The sequence below is a fragment of the Pelobates fuscus genome, chromosome 1 (assembly GCF_036172605.1).
Source record: "Pelobates fuscus isolate aPelFus1 chromosome 1, aPelFus1.pri, whole genome shotgun sequence".
Classification (NCBI taxonomy): domain Eukaryota; kingdom Metazoa; phylum Chordata; class Amphibia; order Anura; family Pelobatidae; genus Pelobates; species Pelobates fuscus.
Genome location: NC_086317.1, coordinates 157,418,978 through 157,438,476, shown reverse-complemented (window position 1 = coordinate 157,438,476; position 19,499 = coordinate 157,418,978). Strand labels below are relative to the sequence as shown.

General features: G+C 43.8%; 1 protein-coding gene across 1 annotated transcript in view; it reads left to right on the top strand.

The window, feature by feature from the left end:
• Positions 1 to 19,499, top strand: part of LOC134608385 (polymeric immunoglobulin receptor-like) — a 145,169-nt gene that overhangs the window by 108,312 nt on the left and 17,358 nt on the right. Inside the window, exons 4-8 of the mRNA XM_063451162.1 lie at positions 830 to 1,159; positions 1,806 to 2,132; positions 3,692 to 4,003; positions 9,464 to 9,566; positions 15,764 to 15,879. Coding sequence (XP_063307232.1) covers positions 830 to 1,159; positions 1,806 to 2,132; positions 3,692 to 4,003; positions 9,464 to 9,566; positions 15,764 to 15,879 — 1,188 coding nt within the window. The remainder of the gene's footprint in view (positions 1 to 829; positions 1,160 to 1,805; positions 2,133 to 3,691; positions 4,004 to 9,463; positions 9,567 to 15,763; positions 15,880 to 19,499) is intronic.

Below are 19,499 nucleotides of genomic sequence, written 5' to 3'. Positions count from 1 at the left end.
TCTTTCAAATTATTTATCTACAGACGTTACCAAAGTTTTTGGAAATATTTGTAGAAAATTATTTGAAAAGCTTTTTATTTTCTAACTGATCAAAATCATCTTAAATTAAATCAAGGCCAAATGTAACTCTGTTGTGAAGGGAAGGAAAAGTGCTTAAGTGTACAGATTAGTCTACTTATTCATGACTCACAGTAGGCTCTATGCGAAGAGCTCTACTGTGTCCTTGAACTAATGGTTACATCTATCTTCAATTTTGCTGAGAGGAACAGGAAAAATATGTTTCAATGTGGCCAGTTTATTATGTAGCCTCAGACTAATCCAACATTCAGTCCACCATACTTATAAATGCAATAGAATTGTAAGCATTCTTTCTATGAAGAAACCAATTTTAATTTCAACAGCTAAATATTCAGTAGGTTAGAAGGATTTAGTGCTTCAGTGAGTATCATCTGGCGAGAAACAGATGTATATAATTGGCAATTACTAATTTGGTGTAAAGCATTTTTTCAGGAGCTGTATCCATTGGAAGGTTCCCCAGGAAGCTTTGCTTATATAATATGACAACCAAACCTCGTCTTAGTTGTAGTTCTTAAGAAAACTAATAGTTTCAGGAAAGTAAAAACATGATTTATTGGCACATAAGCCAAAAAAACTAAAGCTCTAAATTCCAGAAATCACATAGTAGACCGTTAGGAATTAGGGAAAGTGAATTCCGCATAACACATGCATATATTTGTTTCATTATTTGCATTCTTATCTTAAAGTACCTGAAATAAGACATATATTATTCCATAACTTACAATAACAAATACACTTTCTTCCCATGTAGACTCAGTTATCCCAGAACAGGCAGAACTCCTCTATGGTCAGTTGAGGAGCACAGTGATCTTCTCGTGTGAGTTTGATGAAACATATTCAGAAATGAAAAAGTACCTGTGTAAAAATGGAAAAGAAGGATGCACAAATGTTATTGACAGCACAGGAAAAGTAGCTTCGGATTACAAGGGTAGAGTCATTCTGAGCAGTGGGACAAATCCGAAGAGTTTCAGTGCAAAGCTAATTCAATTAAAAAGGGAAGATGCTGGGCTTTATTCATGTGGAGTTGGGAACTATGGAGAAGATGGAGATTTCAAGGTTTTTGACGTCAGAATCAATGAAGGTGAGCAAGATCATTCTTATTTCTGTATCTATAGATGTACATAGCATATAAAAAACAAATGTGAGGAAGGCTGAACTTGATGGACGCAAGTCTCTTTTCAGCTATGTAACTATGTAACTATGTAAAGAGAGAAAGCTTCTAAATAGTACCAGACCTACTGATAGTGAGTGGTAGGCACTCAAACAAATCCCAAAATGTTGGTGCCAGAGCAAGTAGGTGAGCTTTCTACAGGTAACAATTAGTCATGCATGGTGTCTTCCTCAATCAGTGATTGAGGAAGTCATGGAGCATACCTGCATCTGTTTTAATAGCATTAAAATCACCATTATATCACATTGCTGTGTGATGAGGATTCTACTACTTTATTCAACACATCACAGTTCATGCTCTCAGCAAAACAACACATTTGGAATTCTATGTGGTTAGTCTATCTTTTTCTCATGCAAATGGTAAACATGTCTGTTTATGTTTTAATGATATAACATAGGAAAACTTATAAACAATACTGTGGGTGCATTTAGTCTCCTAAGTAATTGTTGTCCTTATAGTCAGCTGTTTCCTTCTATAAACATAGGTTAAATGCAACATCTTCAATACAGTATTTTATTTATAATTTTTCTTATAATGTTATATTTTATATCCCCAGAAACTGATGTTCCCCAAGGATCCAGATTATTGACAGCAAACCTGGGTGGATCAATATCTGCACAATGTAACTATAATCCCAAGAAAAACTATGCTTTAAAGTTCTGGTGCAAGTGGGAAGAGACAACGTGTGATCCACTCATTAAGACCGATGGCACTGTGAAGGACACGTATGAGGGGAAAATAATTATTCACGACAATCCAAAAAATGGCAGTATGCAGGTCCTTATGAACCAGCTTACAAAGGATGATGAAGGGTGGTACTGGTGTGTAATGACAGATGGCAAACATGACCAGACATCAACTATTCAGGTTAAAATCTCAGAAGGTAAGAGCTTGCATAGAGATATTTAGAAATGATGGTATTACCATATTGTATTGATTATGTTCCTTTTCCTTCTGTATAATTTACCTTACTAATTATCTTTTGGAGTCCTTGTTAATAACACCAGAAGACTGCTATGGCAGATACAGGTGGATTGGTCACAGGCTTGGGATCCAAACTTTTTCCATCATTATTTGTCCATTTATCCACAGGGGAAAATCTTTTAGACAGCCTTTCTGTCTAGCAATACCTGACTGATAGTACCAAGGATCTCCAAGAGAGAGGGGTTATTACTTTAAAATTCCTCCACAAAATTCTGTGGTTTCCAAACCAGTCCTCATGACCCAACAGTGCAGATTTTGTTAGTATCCCCGATGGAATAAAAAAGGGAAATACATAAACCCTGGATTGTTGGTGGCCCATGAGGACTGGTTTGGTAACCATCAGGCTAGAAATTGATAAAGTGGAAAACATAATTACTAGTTGATTGAGGAGACCCAAGATATAAATTGAACTCAATGTTTAGAAAACAAGAAAAGGTGAGGAGAAACAATGACAAGGGGTGTGGACTAGACTTGAAGATTTGTCTTGAGTCAAACTGTAATTAAATTTGGGCCGATTGGGTGATTTCCTAACTTGAAATTTCAGAAATGTAAATATATAATATATAAATATATAATTATAGATTTTAAAAATATATGTTTCACGCTCCTCCTGTTTTTCTCACTTTTGGTTACTTTTTCTTACTAGATCTGCAAAACACTGTCAGTGTACTACAAAATATGTACATAATATATTATGTATATATTTTGCAGCACACTGATTGTCCCAATTAAATGACCTTTTGGTTCCTGAAACAGAATCTCATTTCCAAAATTCCGCCAAGCTTAAATCACCATTTGGCCAAAATTTGTTAAGCCACACAAAGTTGAATGTCCCATTTTAATAATTTAAAATCTGATATCTGAGGTCAGGACCACAGAGTCCAGTTTAAGTCTCAACTTAGGACCCATATTCTTTAGGCAGGAGGTTGGCCTCCAAGCTTCTCCACTAACCACACAATCACTGTTTATTTGGTGTGATGTGACATAGAAGTCCAATTACATCGGGCAACCATACAAAAGTGGGAAATCTTTCATTGCAATCTTTCTTATGCATACTGTTAAGCCTTTGGTGTTAATCTTTTTATACAACATATAGCATTAGTATCCAAACCAATATAACAAATTATTACCAAAACATTTTACAGGAATAATTGTTCAATCAAGTATAGTTATCCTATTTATAGTTTTGGGTTCATTATATCTTCTTGGAGCTACATGACTTAAAGGAGGGCAGTGTTAGACTGAATGTATATTTATACTGTAGTACTAGAGTACTATATAACAAAAGGTGTACACCATTTTCTGTAGCTCTACGTGTTAAAGTACTGTAAGGAGATAATAAGATGATAGGCATACATAATGTTATATGTTTCTTCTGGTTTTTTTTTCTATACTACCTTTAATCTGTACATAAATATTATTTTTATTTTTCTTTGTTCCAATGTTTCTTGTAAATAGATAAGCCTGAAGGACTTTCAGGAAATACAGTGTTTAGCGTAGTTGCTGGCAATCCAGCTAGAATCTCCTGCAGCTACTCTTGCAAGTATTATTCCTATCAGAAGTATTGGTGCAAGTGGAGCAATTTTGGTTGTGTCCCCATTGCCTCTGTGGATGATCCGACAAATGGACTAAGCGTGAACTGTGAAAACCGAGAACTGATCTTAAGTATTGATGCAGTAAAAAAAGAAGATGAAGGGTGGTACTGGTGTGGAGTAAAAAGGTCTGAAATATATGGGGAGACCCTTGCAGTGCATCTAATTGTTACTGAGGGTAAGTTTTCCTTTTATGTAATAAAGGCAACCAAATGTATATATCTGTCATATCAAGTCAAACTTAATATTTTTGGATAAGCTTTTAGAATGATTTAATATTTTTGAACAAACTTTTTTCCAATTACTTTTCAAATGACTTATCTACAGAATTCACCATTAAAGCCTATGTGAAGTTCTGTAGATATATCATTTGAAATTTATCCAAAAATATTAAATAATTTGAAAAACTTACCCCAAAATAACTTTAGGCCTCGATTTAATAAGCTTTCTAAATTATAGCTGCAATTAATTACATAGTGCAAATATATTCCATAGTGCTGTAGAAAAGGCAAACAAGACAAATGCTAAATTCTAACTAAACGTGCTTTACATACTGGAAATGTAGGTGATGAAGGACTTGAAATTTAAAAGGTTGAGGGAGAAATACACAAAGAAAATCAAGTGATTTGTATGTACCTGAGGGACTGGAGAGGGAAGGAGGGAAGCACAATAGATGGGAGATGGCAGAGGTTATAAGGGATGATGAGTTAAGGGGGGAGCTGGTAGCCTACTCTAAAGTAGTGTATAAATAGGGATTTGTGAAGGTCTGAACAGACTGGGAGAGTCAAATGTGCCACGATAGGGCATTCCAAAGGAAGGGTGAAACACTGGAGAAGATAGATATATAACAGATGGAGGAACATTTACTATACGCTAATCACACCCATATTGTAAATCGTTTAACAAAAAAGACAATGTGATTAGTGTATAGTGGCTTTTCCTCCATTTTTTTATATGTTTATGTTGAATTGTAAGTGTTTTTTGAGGGAACGCATTTAGGAGGTTCTTGTATTCTTTCAGACTCTATTGCATCGTGTGCTTATCATTTTTCGGAAATCCTTGCAAGCGAGGGTGTGTGTTGATCGGTGAAGAATGGGACTGTAACAGGTCTTCAATGGAGCGAACAGGGTGGAGCATATCTGTAAATGAGTGAGGAGATATAGCAGGGGCATGGTTATTGACAGCTTTGTAAGTAAGCACAATAATCTTGAACCACATACTTAATGGAACAAGAAGTGAAAGTAGAATCTGACAGAGGGGTTAGAAAAGATAATTGCTGGACATAAGGAAGAGTCTGGCAGAGGCATTCATCATGGACTGTAGAGGGGCGATCTGGGCACTTTTTAGGCTGAGTGCATGGCCGGCCTTAGGCCTTTGGGCGCCCTGTGCAAAAAATCTTCACAGCACCCCCCCCTTTCCCACACACCCTGTCACACACACGCACACACAGACATAGAAACATAGAATGTGACTGCAGATAAGAACCATTTGGCTAGTCTACCCAGACATTCACACATGGGCAGTCACACACACAGAGGCAGACAGCCACACACAAACACACACGCAGAGAGCCACACACAAACACACACGTAGAGGGCCACACACAAACACACAGGCAGACAGCCACACACAGACAGCCACACACAGGCAGACAGCCACACACAAACACACACGCAGACAGCCACACACAAACACACAGGCAGACAGCCACACACACACAGACAGCCACACACAAACACACACACAGACAGCCACACGCAAACACACAGGCAGACAGCCACACACACAGGTAGACATAGAAACATAGAATGTGACGGCAGATAAGAACCATTCGACCCATCTAGTCTGCCCAGACAGTCACACATAGGCAGTCACACACACACACACACAAAAGGAGGCACACACAGGCAGATAGTCTCACACACAGGCAGACAGTCATACACACAGACACACAAACAGTCACACACACAGGCAGACAATCATACACAAAGGCAGACAGTCATACACACAGGCAGTCACACACCCCCACACACACACAAAAAAGGGGGGACAGTCACACACACAGGCAGACAATCACACACAGTCAGTCAAACACACAGAAAGTCACACACACACATAGTTACCTCTGTTCACACATAGTTACCTCTGTTCCTTGTGGAGGCAGACAGGCAGTGCAGCTCCTGGGTTCTGGTTGTTGGGGGAAGCAGGGACTTTCCTGCTTCCCCTGCAGCAGTTACACGGCACTTATAGCTCCGCCCCCGCCGGACGGTAAGCCCCGCCCCAGCCGCACGGTAAGCTCCGCCCCCGCCGCAAATTATTATTATTTTTTTTCCCGACCGGCCACGTGTGAGCTGCTCCATGGTGCCCTGTGCGGCGGCACAGCTCTCACACCCCTAAGGCCGGCCCTGGCTGAGTGTTATAATAATAAACATAGGAAACAAAGTGAGCAAGGGCAAGTATCTTAGTTGCGCCATGAGGGAGAAAGGGGTGAATGCAAGAAATGTTTTAAGGTGACAGTGACAGGATTTGGTGATAGATTTTATGTGAAAAGCTCAGAGTCAAAGAGCACACCAAGGCAACATGCCTGCAGGTTAGAAGTTATGAAAACTCCATTTACCTTTAGTGAAACAGGAACCGATAGACAAGAGGAAAGACAAGGAATTTGCTCTTGGAGCAGTTGAGTTTGAGGAATCGCAAGAGAGGAGGTAGCACTAACTGGCAGACAGGTAGGAGTGAGGGGCAGTGGGCTGCTGTTTCTGAGTAAAATCTGTCTGTGGAATGGGACTAGCAAGGAACTCAGTGAAATTGCGAGGGAGCAGCATACTGCACTTTGAAAGGTTGCCGGGAGCAGACAGACACATAAAGTTTGAGTGTAAAATAGTGTGTGTATACAGATAGGTCTGGAAATATTTGCACACTGACACAACTTTCATGATTTTGGCTCTGTATAACAACAGAATGAATTTTAAATGAAACAACTGTGAATTGATGTGCATACTTTCAGCTTTTTTTCAAGAAGTTGAAGAAAAATATTGTATGAAGTGTTTAAGATTGCAACCATTCTCATACTCAGTACCCTTATTTCAGAGGCTCAAATGTAATTGGACAAATTAGCACAATCATAAATAATAATAATGCAAATTGTTAATACCTTGTCAAGAATCCTTTGCAGGTAATTATATTCCCTGTGACAAACTCCCCTTTTTAAGGGAGTTTGCTATGAGTTTTTGGAAGGGCCTGTTTGTCACCCTCCTACCCTGGGACTATGGGCCCTGTGATAACCCATGTTCAAAAGTACTGTTTCTGCCACTTGGACTTTTAACTGGAACAGATTCAAACATGTGGCAGCGCCCCTCTTAAATTGTCCAGCAGTGTTTTGTCGTCGAGTGTATGTAACTGTTTTGGACATGGGACCATGTGCACGGTGGGGCAAAAATAAGACTTCCAGGAAATTCCTGAACCCCTGAACTGATCTGGGTGATTTTTGGATATGTTGTTCACCCAGATCGGGTATATGTTGTATTTTGGGATACTTTTTGGGGTTTGTAAAAATGTATGTTTTTTTCTGCTAAAGTTAATTGAGTTAATCCATTGTCTTTGTTAATTGTATCACAGGCAGAGGGGAGGGTTTGTGTACAGTAACTGGGAGTGTTCAAGTGTAAAACTGCTTTTATTGGATTGTGAATTTCATGTCCTGTGCCCCACAAGGTCCACCTGGGCTGTAACCTTGTGGAAAAAAACGTTATAAAAGAGCAGCTGTACCATTAAACCTTCAATTCTACTTTACCCTCAATCTAGAGTCCTGTCTCTTATTGGGGGAAACCGCTACAAGGGATTGCTATGCTCTTCATACTCCCTTGAATAATCACTAAGCTCCTGTAAGAGCTTGTTCCTGTTCCTGATTCACTCTCTGGGGAAAGAGAGGTTCACCCACTGGAACCTGGAGCCTTGTCGTAGGTCCAGGGTGGGTAGGAGACGGTGAGACCACAACAAAGCTGCGGTGGTCGTGGGGTCTGCAGTGCTTATGGTGTCAAGTGGAGTGCTTAGAGCCCTCGGGAAGCACTAGGAGCATCCGTCAACTGAGGTACCCAACCGGGGTACAGGAAGCTCTGTTACATCTTTTCCTCAAAAAACTCCTGGGTTGGTTCACATTATGTTTTGGATCATTGTTCATTGATCATTGTAAATCAAGATCATGTTCTCTGAATTTGGCTGAATCTGAGCAGACAGTATATCCCTGTACATTTCAGAATTCACCTGACTGCTACTGTATTATGTCACATCATCAAAAACCACTAGTAACCAAGTGCCATTGGAAGCCATGCATTCCCATGCCATCACACTGCCTCCACTGTGTTTTACAGATGATGTGGTATGCTTCGGATAATGAGCTATTCCAAATCTTCTCCATACTTGTTTCTTTGCATCCTTCTGGTACAAGTTGATCTTAGTTTCATCTGTCTAAAGAATGCTGTTTCAGAATTGGGTTGGCTTTTTTAGGTGTTTTTTGGCAAAGTCTAATCTTGTCTTTCTATTATTGAGGCATATCAATTATTTGCACCTTATGGTGAACCCTCTTTGTTTGCTCTCATCAAGTCTTATCTTTATGATAGACTTGGAGCATGATATGCCTACCTCCAGTAGAGTGTTCTTCACTTGGCTGGATGTTGTGCAGGGCTTTTTCTTCACCATGGAAATGATTATCCACCACTGTTGTTTTCCATGGATGTCCAGGCCTTTTTGTGTTGCAGAGATCACCAGTGCATTCTTTTTTTTCTCAGAATGTACAAACTGTTAATTTAGCCACTCCTAATGTCCCTGCTATCTCTTGCGAATGCCACACCTGGAATCAAGTCCAGAACTTTTAACTGCTTAATTGATAAAGTGATAACAAAGGAAGAGCCCACACCTGTTCATAAGACAGCTTTTGAGTCAATTGTCCAATTACTTTTGGTCCATCGAAAAAAAAGGGGGCTACATATTTAAGAAATATAATTCCTAAACACTTCCTACAAATTAGATGTGAATACCCTCAAATTAAACCTGAAAGACTGCACTTGTTCCTTATTCATTATTTAACTGTAACTTAAATGTATTTTGGTATACAGCCGAATAACAAAACTTGTTGTGTGTATATGTGGAACAGTGTGTATATGTGGAACAGTGTATGTACACTGATCAGCCAAAACATTAAAACCACCTTCCTAATATCATGTGGGTCCCCCTCATGCTGCCGAAACCACTCTGATGTGTTGAGGCATGGACTCCATAAGACCTCTGGACATATTGTGTAATATCTGGCACAAAGAGATTAGCAGGAGATCATTTTTAAGTCCTGCGAGTTGCAAGGTGAGACCTCTGTGGATCACATTTGTTGTTCCAGCATATCCCACACTTCTCAATTGGATTGAGATCTGGGGGATTTGGAGGCCAAGCCAACATCTTGAATTATTTGGCATGTTATTGTATTAAAAGCATAAAAAGCATAAAGAGAGACTGAACACTAAATAAAAGGGGAACAGTTTAAGAGTCTAAAGTGTTTCAGCCTGACATCGTAGGCTTCTTAGCCTCTGCTAATCAGACTTAATGCATTCAAATAAATTAGGTTGAATATACACTCCATTTTTTTTAAATTTAGAAAACATTATCAATGACCCTTCTCTGATCAATTCTGGGGAAGATGGAGGAGTCAAACCAAAAAGCGAAAATCCAGGTCCTCCACAAGTCAAGACAGATACCAGGTCAGTCTCTAATATTAACAAAAATATGCCATTGGATTTAAAGGAAATTCCTTGTTATAATAATTAAGCAGTAGGGTTTATTGAATAGACACTGAATTGCAGGGGCGGACTGAAAGCCTTTGGGGCCCCCAGGCAAAATTAGATCTCAGGCCCTTTGAAGGTCAAATATATATGCATTAAATAAATGTTAAATATAACTCTCATATAATACAGCATTCCTTTGGATGTTTATATTGTGAAGACCTGTGTATCAATGCATGTTTGTATTTGAGTCTGTGTAAATGCACTTGTGCATGTCTGGATGACTACATGTGCTTTTTTGTATATAGTGTCAGTGTGAATGCATATGTGTATTGGGCATTAATGTGTGTCTGCGTGTGCAGGGGTGTGGAATATTAAAGAAAATCTACTTGTCCAAGGTGACAGAGTGAGGGGGTACCTGGTGGGGGCAGAGTGAGTGGTGGCAAAGTGAGGGAGAGACACAGTGAGGGGGGGGTGACTGGTGACAGAGTGAGGGAGGGGGTAACACAGTGACAGAGTGAGGGAGGGGGTGACTAGTGACAGAGGGAGGGAGGGGGTGACTAGGGACAGAGTAAGGGAGGGGGTGACACAGTGACACAGTGAGGGAGGGAATGGGTGACACAGTGACAGAGTGAGGGAGGGGGTGACACAGTGACAGAGTGAGGCAGGGGGTGACACAGTGAGGGGGGAGGGGGTGACTAGTGACAGAGGGAGGGGGTGACAGAGTGAGGGAGGGGTGACAGTGACAGAGTGAGGGTGGGAAGGGGTGACTAGTGACAGAGTAAGGTAGGGGGTGACTAGTGACAGAGTGAGGGAGGGGTGACAGTGACAGAGTAAGGTAGGAGGTGACTAGTGACAGAGTGAGGGAGGGGTGACACAGTGACAAAGTGAGGGAGGGAAGGGGTGACTAGTGACAGAGTGAGGGATGGGTGACAGTGACAGAGTGAGGGAGGAAAGGGGCGACTAGTGACAGAGTGAAGGAGGGAGGGGGTGACTAGTGACAGAGTGAGGGAGGGGGGACACAGTGACAAAGTGAGGGAGGGAAGGGTTGACTAGTGACAGAGTGAGGGAGGGGTGACAGTGACAGAGTGAGGGAGGGGTGACACAGTGACAAAGTGAGGGAGGGAAGGGGTGACTAGTGACAGAGTGAGGGATGGGTGACAGTGACAGAGTGAGGGAGGGGTGACACGGTGACAAAGTGAGGGAGGGAAGGGGTGACTAGTGACAGAGTGAGGGAGGGGTAACAGTAACAGAGTGAGGGAGGGCTGACACAGTGACAAAGTGAGGGAGGGAAGGGGTGACTAGTGACATAGTGAGGGAGGGAGGGGGTGACTAGTGACAGAGTGAGGGGGGGACACAGTGACAGAGTGAGGGAGGGTGTGACACAGTGAGAGAGAGGGTGAGACAGTGACAGAGGGAGGGGGTGACTAGTGACAGAGGGAGGGAGGGGTGACTAGTTACAGAGGGAGGGAAGGGTGACTAGTGACAGATGATGGAGGGGGGACACAGTGACAATGTGAGGGAGGGTGTGACACAGTGAGGGTGGGGGTGAGACAGTGAGGGAGGGAGAGGGTGACTAGTGACAGAGTGAGGGAGGGGGTGACACAGTAACAGAGGGAGGGGGTGACTTGTGACAGTGACTCCCCATCTTCCCCTTTTTATTTCCTACCTCTCTCTCTGCTCCCTCTGGTCTCTCCTCATTGACTGTGAGAGGGCTCTGTGTGAGAGGAGAGTACAGGAAGTGATGTCACTTCCTAGCCCCACCTCTCCCCATGTGGGACAGGAAGGAGACCTGGCAGAGAGAGAGAGAGAGCGAGAGAGCGCAGGTGTAGCTGCCAGGTCTCATTTGAGGATGAGGGGGAGAGGTAATGTGCTGAGTGGTAGGTTGTAGGGCCCTGCGCTCCATCAGGGGCCCCACAACCTATTAAAGGAAGCTTTTTTTTTTTTTGCCATTCCAGAGAGCTGGAGCATGGCTGTGTGGCTGGGCACCTGGCTGTCTTGGGCAATCGGTCCATGACCGATGTGCCCGAGTGGTCAGTCCGCCCCTGCTGAATTGTAGTGATAAGAAAAGAAAATTTTACAATTTGGTTGTTGGTGATTTGGAAAAATTATCGTAATTAAGTAAATTCAGTTATAGTCACAGCTCGGCCCATTACAACAGGGTTATTCACAGATTTACTAAAGCCAAATGCGGATAGGATTCAGTCTGGTTAAAGACACTTGGTGGAGCAAGGTGTCATTATGTTGTGGCTGGCTAGGACTTGCTAATCAACCACAACCAGGGACAGACTGACAATGGCCTGGGCCCCTGGGCAAAATTAGGACCCAGGCCCCCTGCAGACCAATATATATGCTGCTGTACAGTGGTATACACACAATTCATGGGGACCTGGTGCAAAACTGATCCATGCCCCCCGCCCCCCCTCATTTCCCCCCGACAGACACACATATACACAGACACATACATAGAGATACACACAAACACACAGACACGACACATACATGCATACACAGAAACATACATACAGAGATAAATACAGACAAAGACACAGACAGACACAAAGACACACAAAATGTTTAAGTCACCCTCCTGTTTCCTACCTTTTAGGTGCACGAGGGTGACTTTCCCTGGGGTCCAGTGGTGGCTCAGTTCCCACTCTGACTCCCTCTCCTTCCTCCTGCGCGGGTCTCTGATAGCTGGAAGGAGTGACTGGGGCAGTCACTTCCTCCTAGCACTGATCCTCCCAGCCGGGCTGCAAAACATGGCAGCTGGTACCCGGTCGCAGGGGACCGCAGGGCGGCCGGGCCACCTGGAGTGATGGGCCCAGTCGCAGCTGCAACCCCTATATGTACGCCACTGCTGGTGTGGATGTACCGTGTATTTGATTGTATGTGCATGTGAAGTGAATGTATGCTTCTGCTTGTAAATTCACTGTGAGCCATGGTGTAAGTTAATATATTTATGTCTTTGTGTGTCGTGTCAGGATAAGTGGATTCAGAGTATATTTAAAGACAGAAAAACACTTTTATTTTCCTGGCACTATAGCTAAACCCCTTCTGTCACGTACCTGATTCTGGCGCCGATGTCGTTCATTTCTGGTACAGGCTCTGCCTCGCATGTTAGCATTATGACTTCATCATACAATGCTTTCCTATAGGGACACTGGATGTCCTCTTGCATAGCATGAGTATGTCCTGCGTCAGTTAGGCGAACACAAGTCGCCTAACCTCTTGGAAGTCTCTCTAGTGGCTGTCTAGAGATGGAGTTTCAAAAACTGCAATAATTACCATTGCATGGTTAAGGGACCTGGGGCACTGCACCCAGACCACCTCAATAAGCTGAAGTGGTCTGGGTGTCTATAGTTTCCCTTTAAATATATTTATGGGAGGGGGGCACTAGTAATTTCCACCACTAAATCATAGTAGTAATCACAGGGGGGATAGTGGGTATAGGGGAGGGTTAGAGGCTATAGTGGATGCTAGGGGATAAAGGTCATAGTGAGTGCAGTGGTGTGGGTAAGGGAAAAAAGGGCTATAGTAGAGGTATAAGCTATAATGGGTGCAGAGAAGGGATAGGGGCTGGGGTAGATGCAGGGGAGGGATAGGGGCTGTAGTGGGTGCAGAGAGCAATAGAGGCAGTGGGTGCAGTTGAAATGGGTTGTAGTGGGCATGGGGGCTGTAGAGGGTGCAGGGAGCCATAGGAGCTGTATAGTGCTTTAGTAGATGCAGGGGGCATAGGGGATAAAGGGGGTGTAGACCAGAGCTAATGCTCATTAGCTTCCCCTAATGTATGGGGAGGAGGAGCGGAGGGGGAGCCTGACCCAGCATGGAGGGAAATTGACACTGGAATCAGGTAAGTGACAAAAGGGTTTTTAACCTTTTCTGCGGGGGTGGGGGGGGTGGGGGATCAAGTGGAAGATCAGATCCAAGTTATTTATACATATGATCCCTTATGTAGGCTAGTAATTCATTAATGCAAATACATTTCAATACTTAATCTGATTATGCTTATTAACTTATGCTAACTTAGGCTAAATCAAATATGACGTTCTACGCAACCACATAATGATCAAGTCATTATACTAAAGTAACATTTAAAGTTATTATTATGATATTTATATAGCGCCATCAAATTCCGCAGCGCTTTACAATGGGTAGACGAACAGACATGTAGTTGTAACCAGACAAGTTGGACACACAGGAACAGAGGGGTTGAGGGCCCTGCTCAATGAGCTTACATGCTAGAGGGAGTGGGGTAAAATGACACAAAAAGGTAAGGATAGTATTAGACTAGTGACAGTTGCAGAAGAGGAATCAGTCAGGAGCTATTAACAGTTTAATTGATACGCTTTTATGAAGAAGTGGGTTTTTAAAGATTTTTTGAAGACTGGGTGAGCATCTAACAGAGGAGGGAAGAGAGTTCCACAGGAATGGTGCAGCCCTCGAGAAATCTTGAAGGCGAGCATCAGAGGTGGGAGTACGGACAGAAGATAGACGTAAGTCTTCAGCAGATCGTAAGGGCCTAGACAGGACATACTTGTGTATAAGGGAGGATAGATAGGTGGGAGCAGCATTATGTAGATATTTGAAAGCAAGAACCAGAATTTAAAATGGAGCCCTATATTTTATAGGAAGCCAATGTAGGGACTGACAGAAGGGTGAGGCATGGGAGGTGTGGGCGGACAGGAAGATGAGCCACGCTGCCGCATTCATTATGGACTGTAACGGCGCAAGTTGGGAGCACGTAAGACCACTGAGAAGCGGATTACAGTAGTCAAGGTGAGAAAGGACAGTGGAATGGACCAACACCTTAGTCGCATCTGGCATTAAGTAGGGGCGGATGCGTGCAATGTTTTTGAGATGGAAATGACAGGATTTGGCGATAGATTGAACATGAGGCTTGAAGGAGAGGTCGGAGTCAAAGAGAACACCTAGGCAGCGAGCCTGCATGGTGGAGCTGATGGTAGCACCATTGACTTGGAGGGAGACAGACACATGAGTAACACTTGAGGGAGGAAAGACCAGAATCTCAGTTTTGGTCAAGTTTAGGTTAAGGAAGTGGGCAACCATCCAGTTAGAAATAGCAGAGAGGCAGTCAGAGACACTAGTCAAGAGGGACGGGGAGAGATCAGGAGAGGACAGGTAGATTTGCGTGTCATCTGCATAGAAATTATATTGGAAGCCAAAGGAGCTAATGAGTTTACCAAGGGAGGCAGTATAGATGGAGAACAGTAGGGGGCCAAGGACTGAACCTTGGGGGACACCAACAGAGAGGAGTTGAGGAGAAGAAGCAGAAGTTAACATGCATATGTAAGTATGAGTTCAAAATACCCAAATAATAATAAAACAAAAACATACTCTGTTCTGAGATAAGAAAAAGTTTTGGCTTCTTACAAGGAAATTCTGATTCTGGAGAACATTCTTGGAGCTGACTGACCATATATTCACTACACTAATTTTAAATGTTTATATACATCATTAGAACAAGTATGTGAAAGTGTTTGGCTGAGAAAGGAAGGAGAATTACAGAAAATTAATACAATGTAAGCTCTAATTAACCATTTATACCCAATTGCAGTGGTGCTCAGTAAAATAAGTAGTATCAAGACAAGGACACACCCACAATTTACAAATTGTTCAATTACCATAATCTACCTTTGTAAGAATTTTCTACACATATCGAAACATATGCATTTATGTAGATGAGATGTTTATTATGAAATAGTTGGACAGAAGATGTTCTTCACCAGCGTCATCATTCATCCTCTGTGCTATGGGATAAAGTTTTAAATAAATTAATAGATGAAAAAATGACTTGCCCAGTTGTCCTTCCCTACCCCTTTTCAATGTTTATTAGGGTTAAAAACATTGCTGTAGTAATATTATGGCTCACATAGTAATATAGATTATAATATAAAATTAAAATCAACCAATTAATCTGCTTTAGCCATTCTATTAGTTTCCAAGACTTTTCTTTTTTACAACATTCAATGTAAATTTGCATTTACGTGTGGAAATGAAGGGAATACTCATCTTAATTGTCTCTACTCCTTTAATCCAAATACTCTAGATTTCCATAATTATTTTTGCAATATATAATGTGGAAATAGCTTTGAATTTTCTAATATAGATATCACACAGTTAGGCCATTTTTATCTTTATTTGTGTCTTCCCAGCTCTGCAACAAACAATTCTAGTACAGGTCTTGCCATCGGCTTATCAGTTTGTGCTGTTGTCCTCGTGGTTGTAGCCATATTCCTTACTATGAAGCTAATGAAAAGGAGAAATTCAGGCAAGTATTGGAACATGGATGTATCGACATCATATAAAATAGTTATGAACAATATTAAACATGTTTATTTTCACGGCTTTTTTGTTTGTTTTTTTGTTTGTAAAGGTTATAGATGGCACCATCCCATGACCACATTTATTTAGGGCATCAGAAAAGAGATGGAGTCTGAATTTATGTTTAAGAAGCATTTAGTGCCAATAGGCTTGTACCTTTCCCCTGGTTCTACATCTGTATATCGTGTATAGATGTTACTGTTGCCAAAGAGTGCTCAACTGGCACTGTACACTCAGGTGATAGGGATTCCACAGTGTTAAATTTTACAAGTCTACTTAAAATCACTTATCTTGGCAAACAAATATGGGGATTCGGATACACCTTATGGCCATATTGTGTTAAGCCCACCACTACATTACAATACCCCAGTATCGATGGGTCAAACATTTAATTGAACATGGGAGATTAATGTGCTAACTGCAATACTTGCTGCCTAAACTGCATCCACAGACTCTTCATTTTAGCTTATTGTAACGGCACCCCCAGGCATAAAAGGGTTAAACCGCCGTTTAGTAGATCTTCCCCTTCCAGAGACACAGGCACAGCTACTGTAGACACCAATCCACCGAACTGGAGAAGCATATGTTACAAATCGCTATTTGTAACTGGCCCTTTAAATGAAAAATTGCCCTGCTTCCCTGGATTGTGGAGAAGCCTATTTGCCAGCCTCCTTCCTTATGACTATGGCCCTGTGTGAGCGGTGATACCCCAGATGGCTATGCCATGGAGCCTATTCATATAATGAAAGACTATGGGAAAGACTTTAGCTCCATGGCAATTGAACTGTGTGAATAGGATCTGCGCGCTATTCGGTAGTTTTGTGCGCTCAGATCCCAGCTATCTGGGGATATGTGAAATGTCTGTGTGTTATGTGTAAAATGTGACTTTATGTATTTTAAAGTGTTTTATGTTGTTTTGCAACCATGTGGTTAATGGAGTCTGCCTCTAGTCCTGGATAATTGAATTACTTCCCCCCATTGTCTCCAGGATAGAGGGCCCTGTAAAACCATGCTTCCAGAAGGTCAAATGCACATTTGTACTAACTTCTGAACCCCTGGTCCAATTCGTATGATTTTTGAGTATGTTGTTCCCCTGAATGGATTGATTGTGAATATGTATTTTTATGCGAATGTGATGTATATTTTGGGAGTTATGAATGTTGTGTAAAAAACTGTATTTTTACTGTCTGTGATAATTATGTTAATCCCTTGTGTAGCATAATTATATCACAGACATAGGGGAGGATTTTGTGTGTAATTACTGGGAGTGGTTTTAATGATGTACATGTATGATTGGTTGTTTTGTCCCGCCCTGTGGGTGGTCCTGTATTTTCAAAATGGTAATAAAAACCAGGCTGGGTGTTCCAGCACCTCAGACCTCTTCTGACCCTCTAACTTGCAGCCTCGACTCATGTTTGTAGGGGACAGCTATAATCACTACAGGGATTGCTATGCTCTTCATACTCCCTTAGCTGTTGAGCTCTTGTAAGAGCTCTTGTTCCTGATCCTGCTTCGCTCTACAGAAGGAAGAGGTTCGCCTATTGGAACCTGGAGCCTGGTCGTAGGTCCAGGGCGCAGAGCAGACGGCGAGGTACCAGCCCAGCAGCGGTGGTTCGTGGAGTCTGCAGTGCTTATGGTGGCTGCGGTGCTGATGGTCATTTGGTGAGCGCTAGGAGCATCCTTTTCTACGGTCCAACTTCCAGCCAGCCTGGAGGCAACCGTAACATTTGGTGGCAGCGGTGGGATGGCGTCCTAGCGCAAGGAGCAGCACCCCAACAGCACTGGTATCGTATGAGAGTATTGAGGGCAACGCTAGCCACTGCGCAGCGTCCCTACCTACAGCAACATGGAGCAAGCGAGACCCTGGAAAGCAGCCAGTGAATTGCAAATCCGCCTGGCACAGCGCTGGGAGGGCGCTGATTTCATGAAGGTAGTAAAGGGGTGGCTGGTCTTGTATGGCCCAAACCCTTCAAATGAGTTGGTCCATGAAGTGATACGCCAGTTGCATGCTGATAATCAAGCAGCACGGGACTTTGAGTACCAATTGTGGAGTTTGGGGATATGGACACCCCGTCTCCAGCGAGGAAGTGAGTTACAGGGAGCGGAGAGCAGCGACCTCCCTCCCCAGCGGCAGCCTGAGTTACAGGGAGAGGAGAGCAGCGACCTCCCTCCCCAGCGGCAGTGCACCGTGCAGAGGGAAGAGACAACCGGTCTTCTTCCCCAACCCCAACCAGAGATACCCGAGGCGGCAGACCTCATAGACTGGTCCTGGAAGGACCCACAGCAGGCAGGTGGAGATGGGACCGCAGTCTCTCTACCGGCCCTACAGGGATGCTGGGCAGGCGGCCCAGATCCCCAACCCCAGGGTGAGTTACAGGGAGAGGAGAGCAACGACCTCCCTCCCCAGCGGCAGCGTGAGTTAAAGGGAGAGGAGAGCAGCGACCTCCCTCCCCAGCGGCAGTGCACCGTACAGAGGGAAGAGACATCCAGTCTCCTTCTCCAACAGCAGCCAGAGGTACTCGAGGCAGCGGGCATCATAGACTGGTCCTTGGAGGACCCCCAGCAGGCAGGTGGAGATGGGACCGCAGTCTCTCTACCGGCCCTACAGGGATGCTGGGCAGGCAGCCCAGATCCCCAACGCCAGGGTGAGTTACAGGGAGCGGAGAGCAACGACCTCCCTCCCCAGCGGCAGCCTGAGTTACAGGGAGAGGAGAGCAGCGACCTCCCTCCCCAGCGGCAGTATACCGTGCAGAGGGAAGAGACAACCGGTCTCCTTCCCCAACCCCAACCAGAGATACCCGAGGCAGCAGGCCTCATAGACTGGTCCTGGGAGGACCCCCAGCAGGCAGGTGGAGATGGGACCGCAGTCTCTCTACCGGCCCTACAGGGATGCTGGGCAGGCGGCCCAGATCCCCAGCAACAGACCCAGCTACAGGGAGGGGAGAGCATCGACCTCTCTCCCCAGCCGGAGTATGCCTTCCAGGGAGAGGAGACAACCGGTCTCTCTCCCCAGCCGCAGCATGTTCCACAAGAAGCGGAGAGCATCGACCTCCCTTCTCAACGGCCGCAGGAGTATCAGGAGGAGGAGGTAAGCCAATTCCCCCCTCCTCAGCTAACTTCTAACCTGGGCCCAGGGTTAACAGTTCCCTTTGCCCCCGGGCAGGACTATGCCCCAATTCCCCCAGCAGAAGCGCTGGCACCAGGGCAGAGTGCCGCTGGCCTCTGCCCCCCAAGTACTACCAGCTATTTGCCCAGCTGCACCAGGAAGGCAGCGAGTGCTGCATGTTTACCCTACAACCTGGGACCTACAGGCCAGTACTATTTATTGTGGGGGGGCTTCTCTGCCAATGTTTATTTGTGGGTGGGCTGCGAGACTAACTTAGGCACTGACCGACAGAAGGTCAGGTGCCTGGTTAGTCTCCCTCCAAAAGGGGAGATGTGTTACAAATCGCTATTTGTAACTGGCCCTTTAAATGAAAAATGCCCTGCTTCCCTGGATTGTGGAGAAGCCTATTTGCCAGCCTCCTTCCTTATGACTATGGCCCTGTGTGAGCGGTGATACCCCAG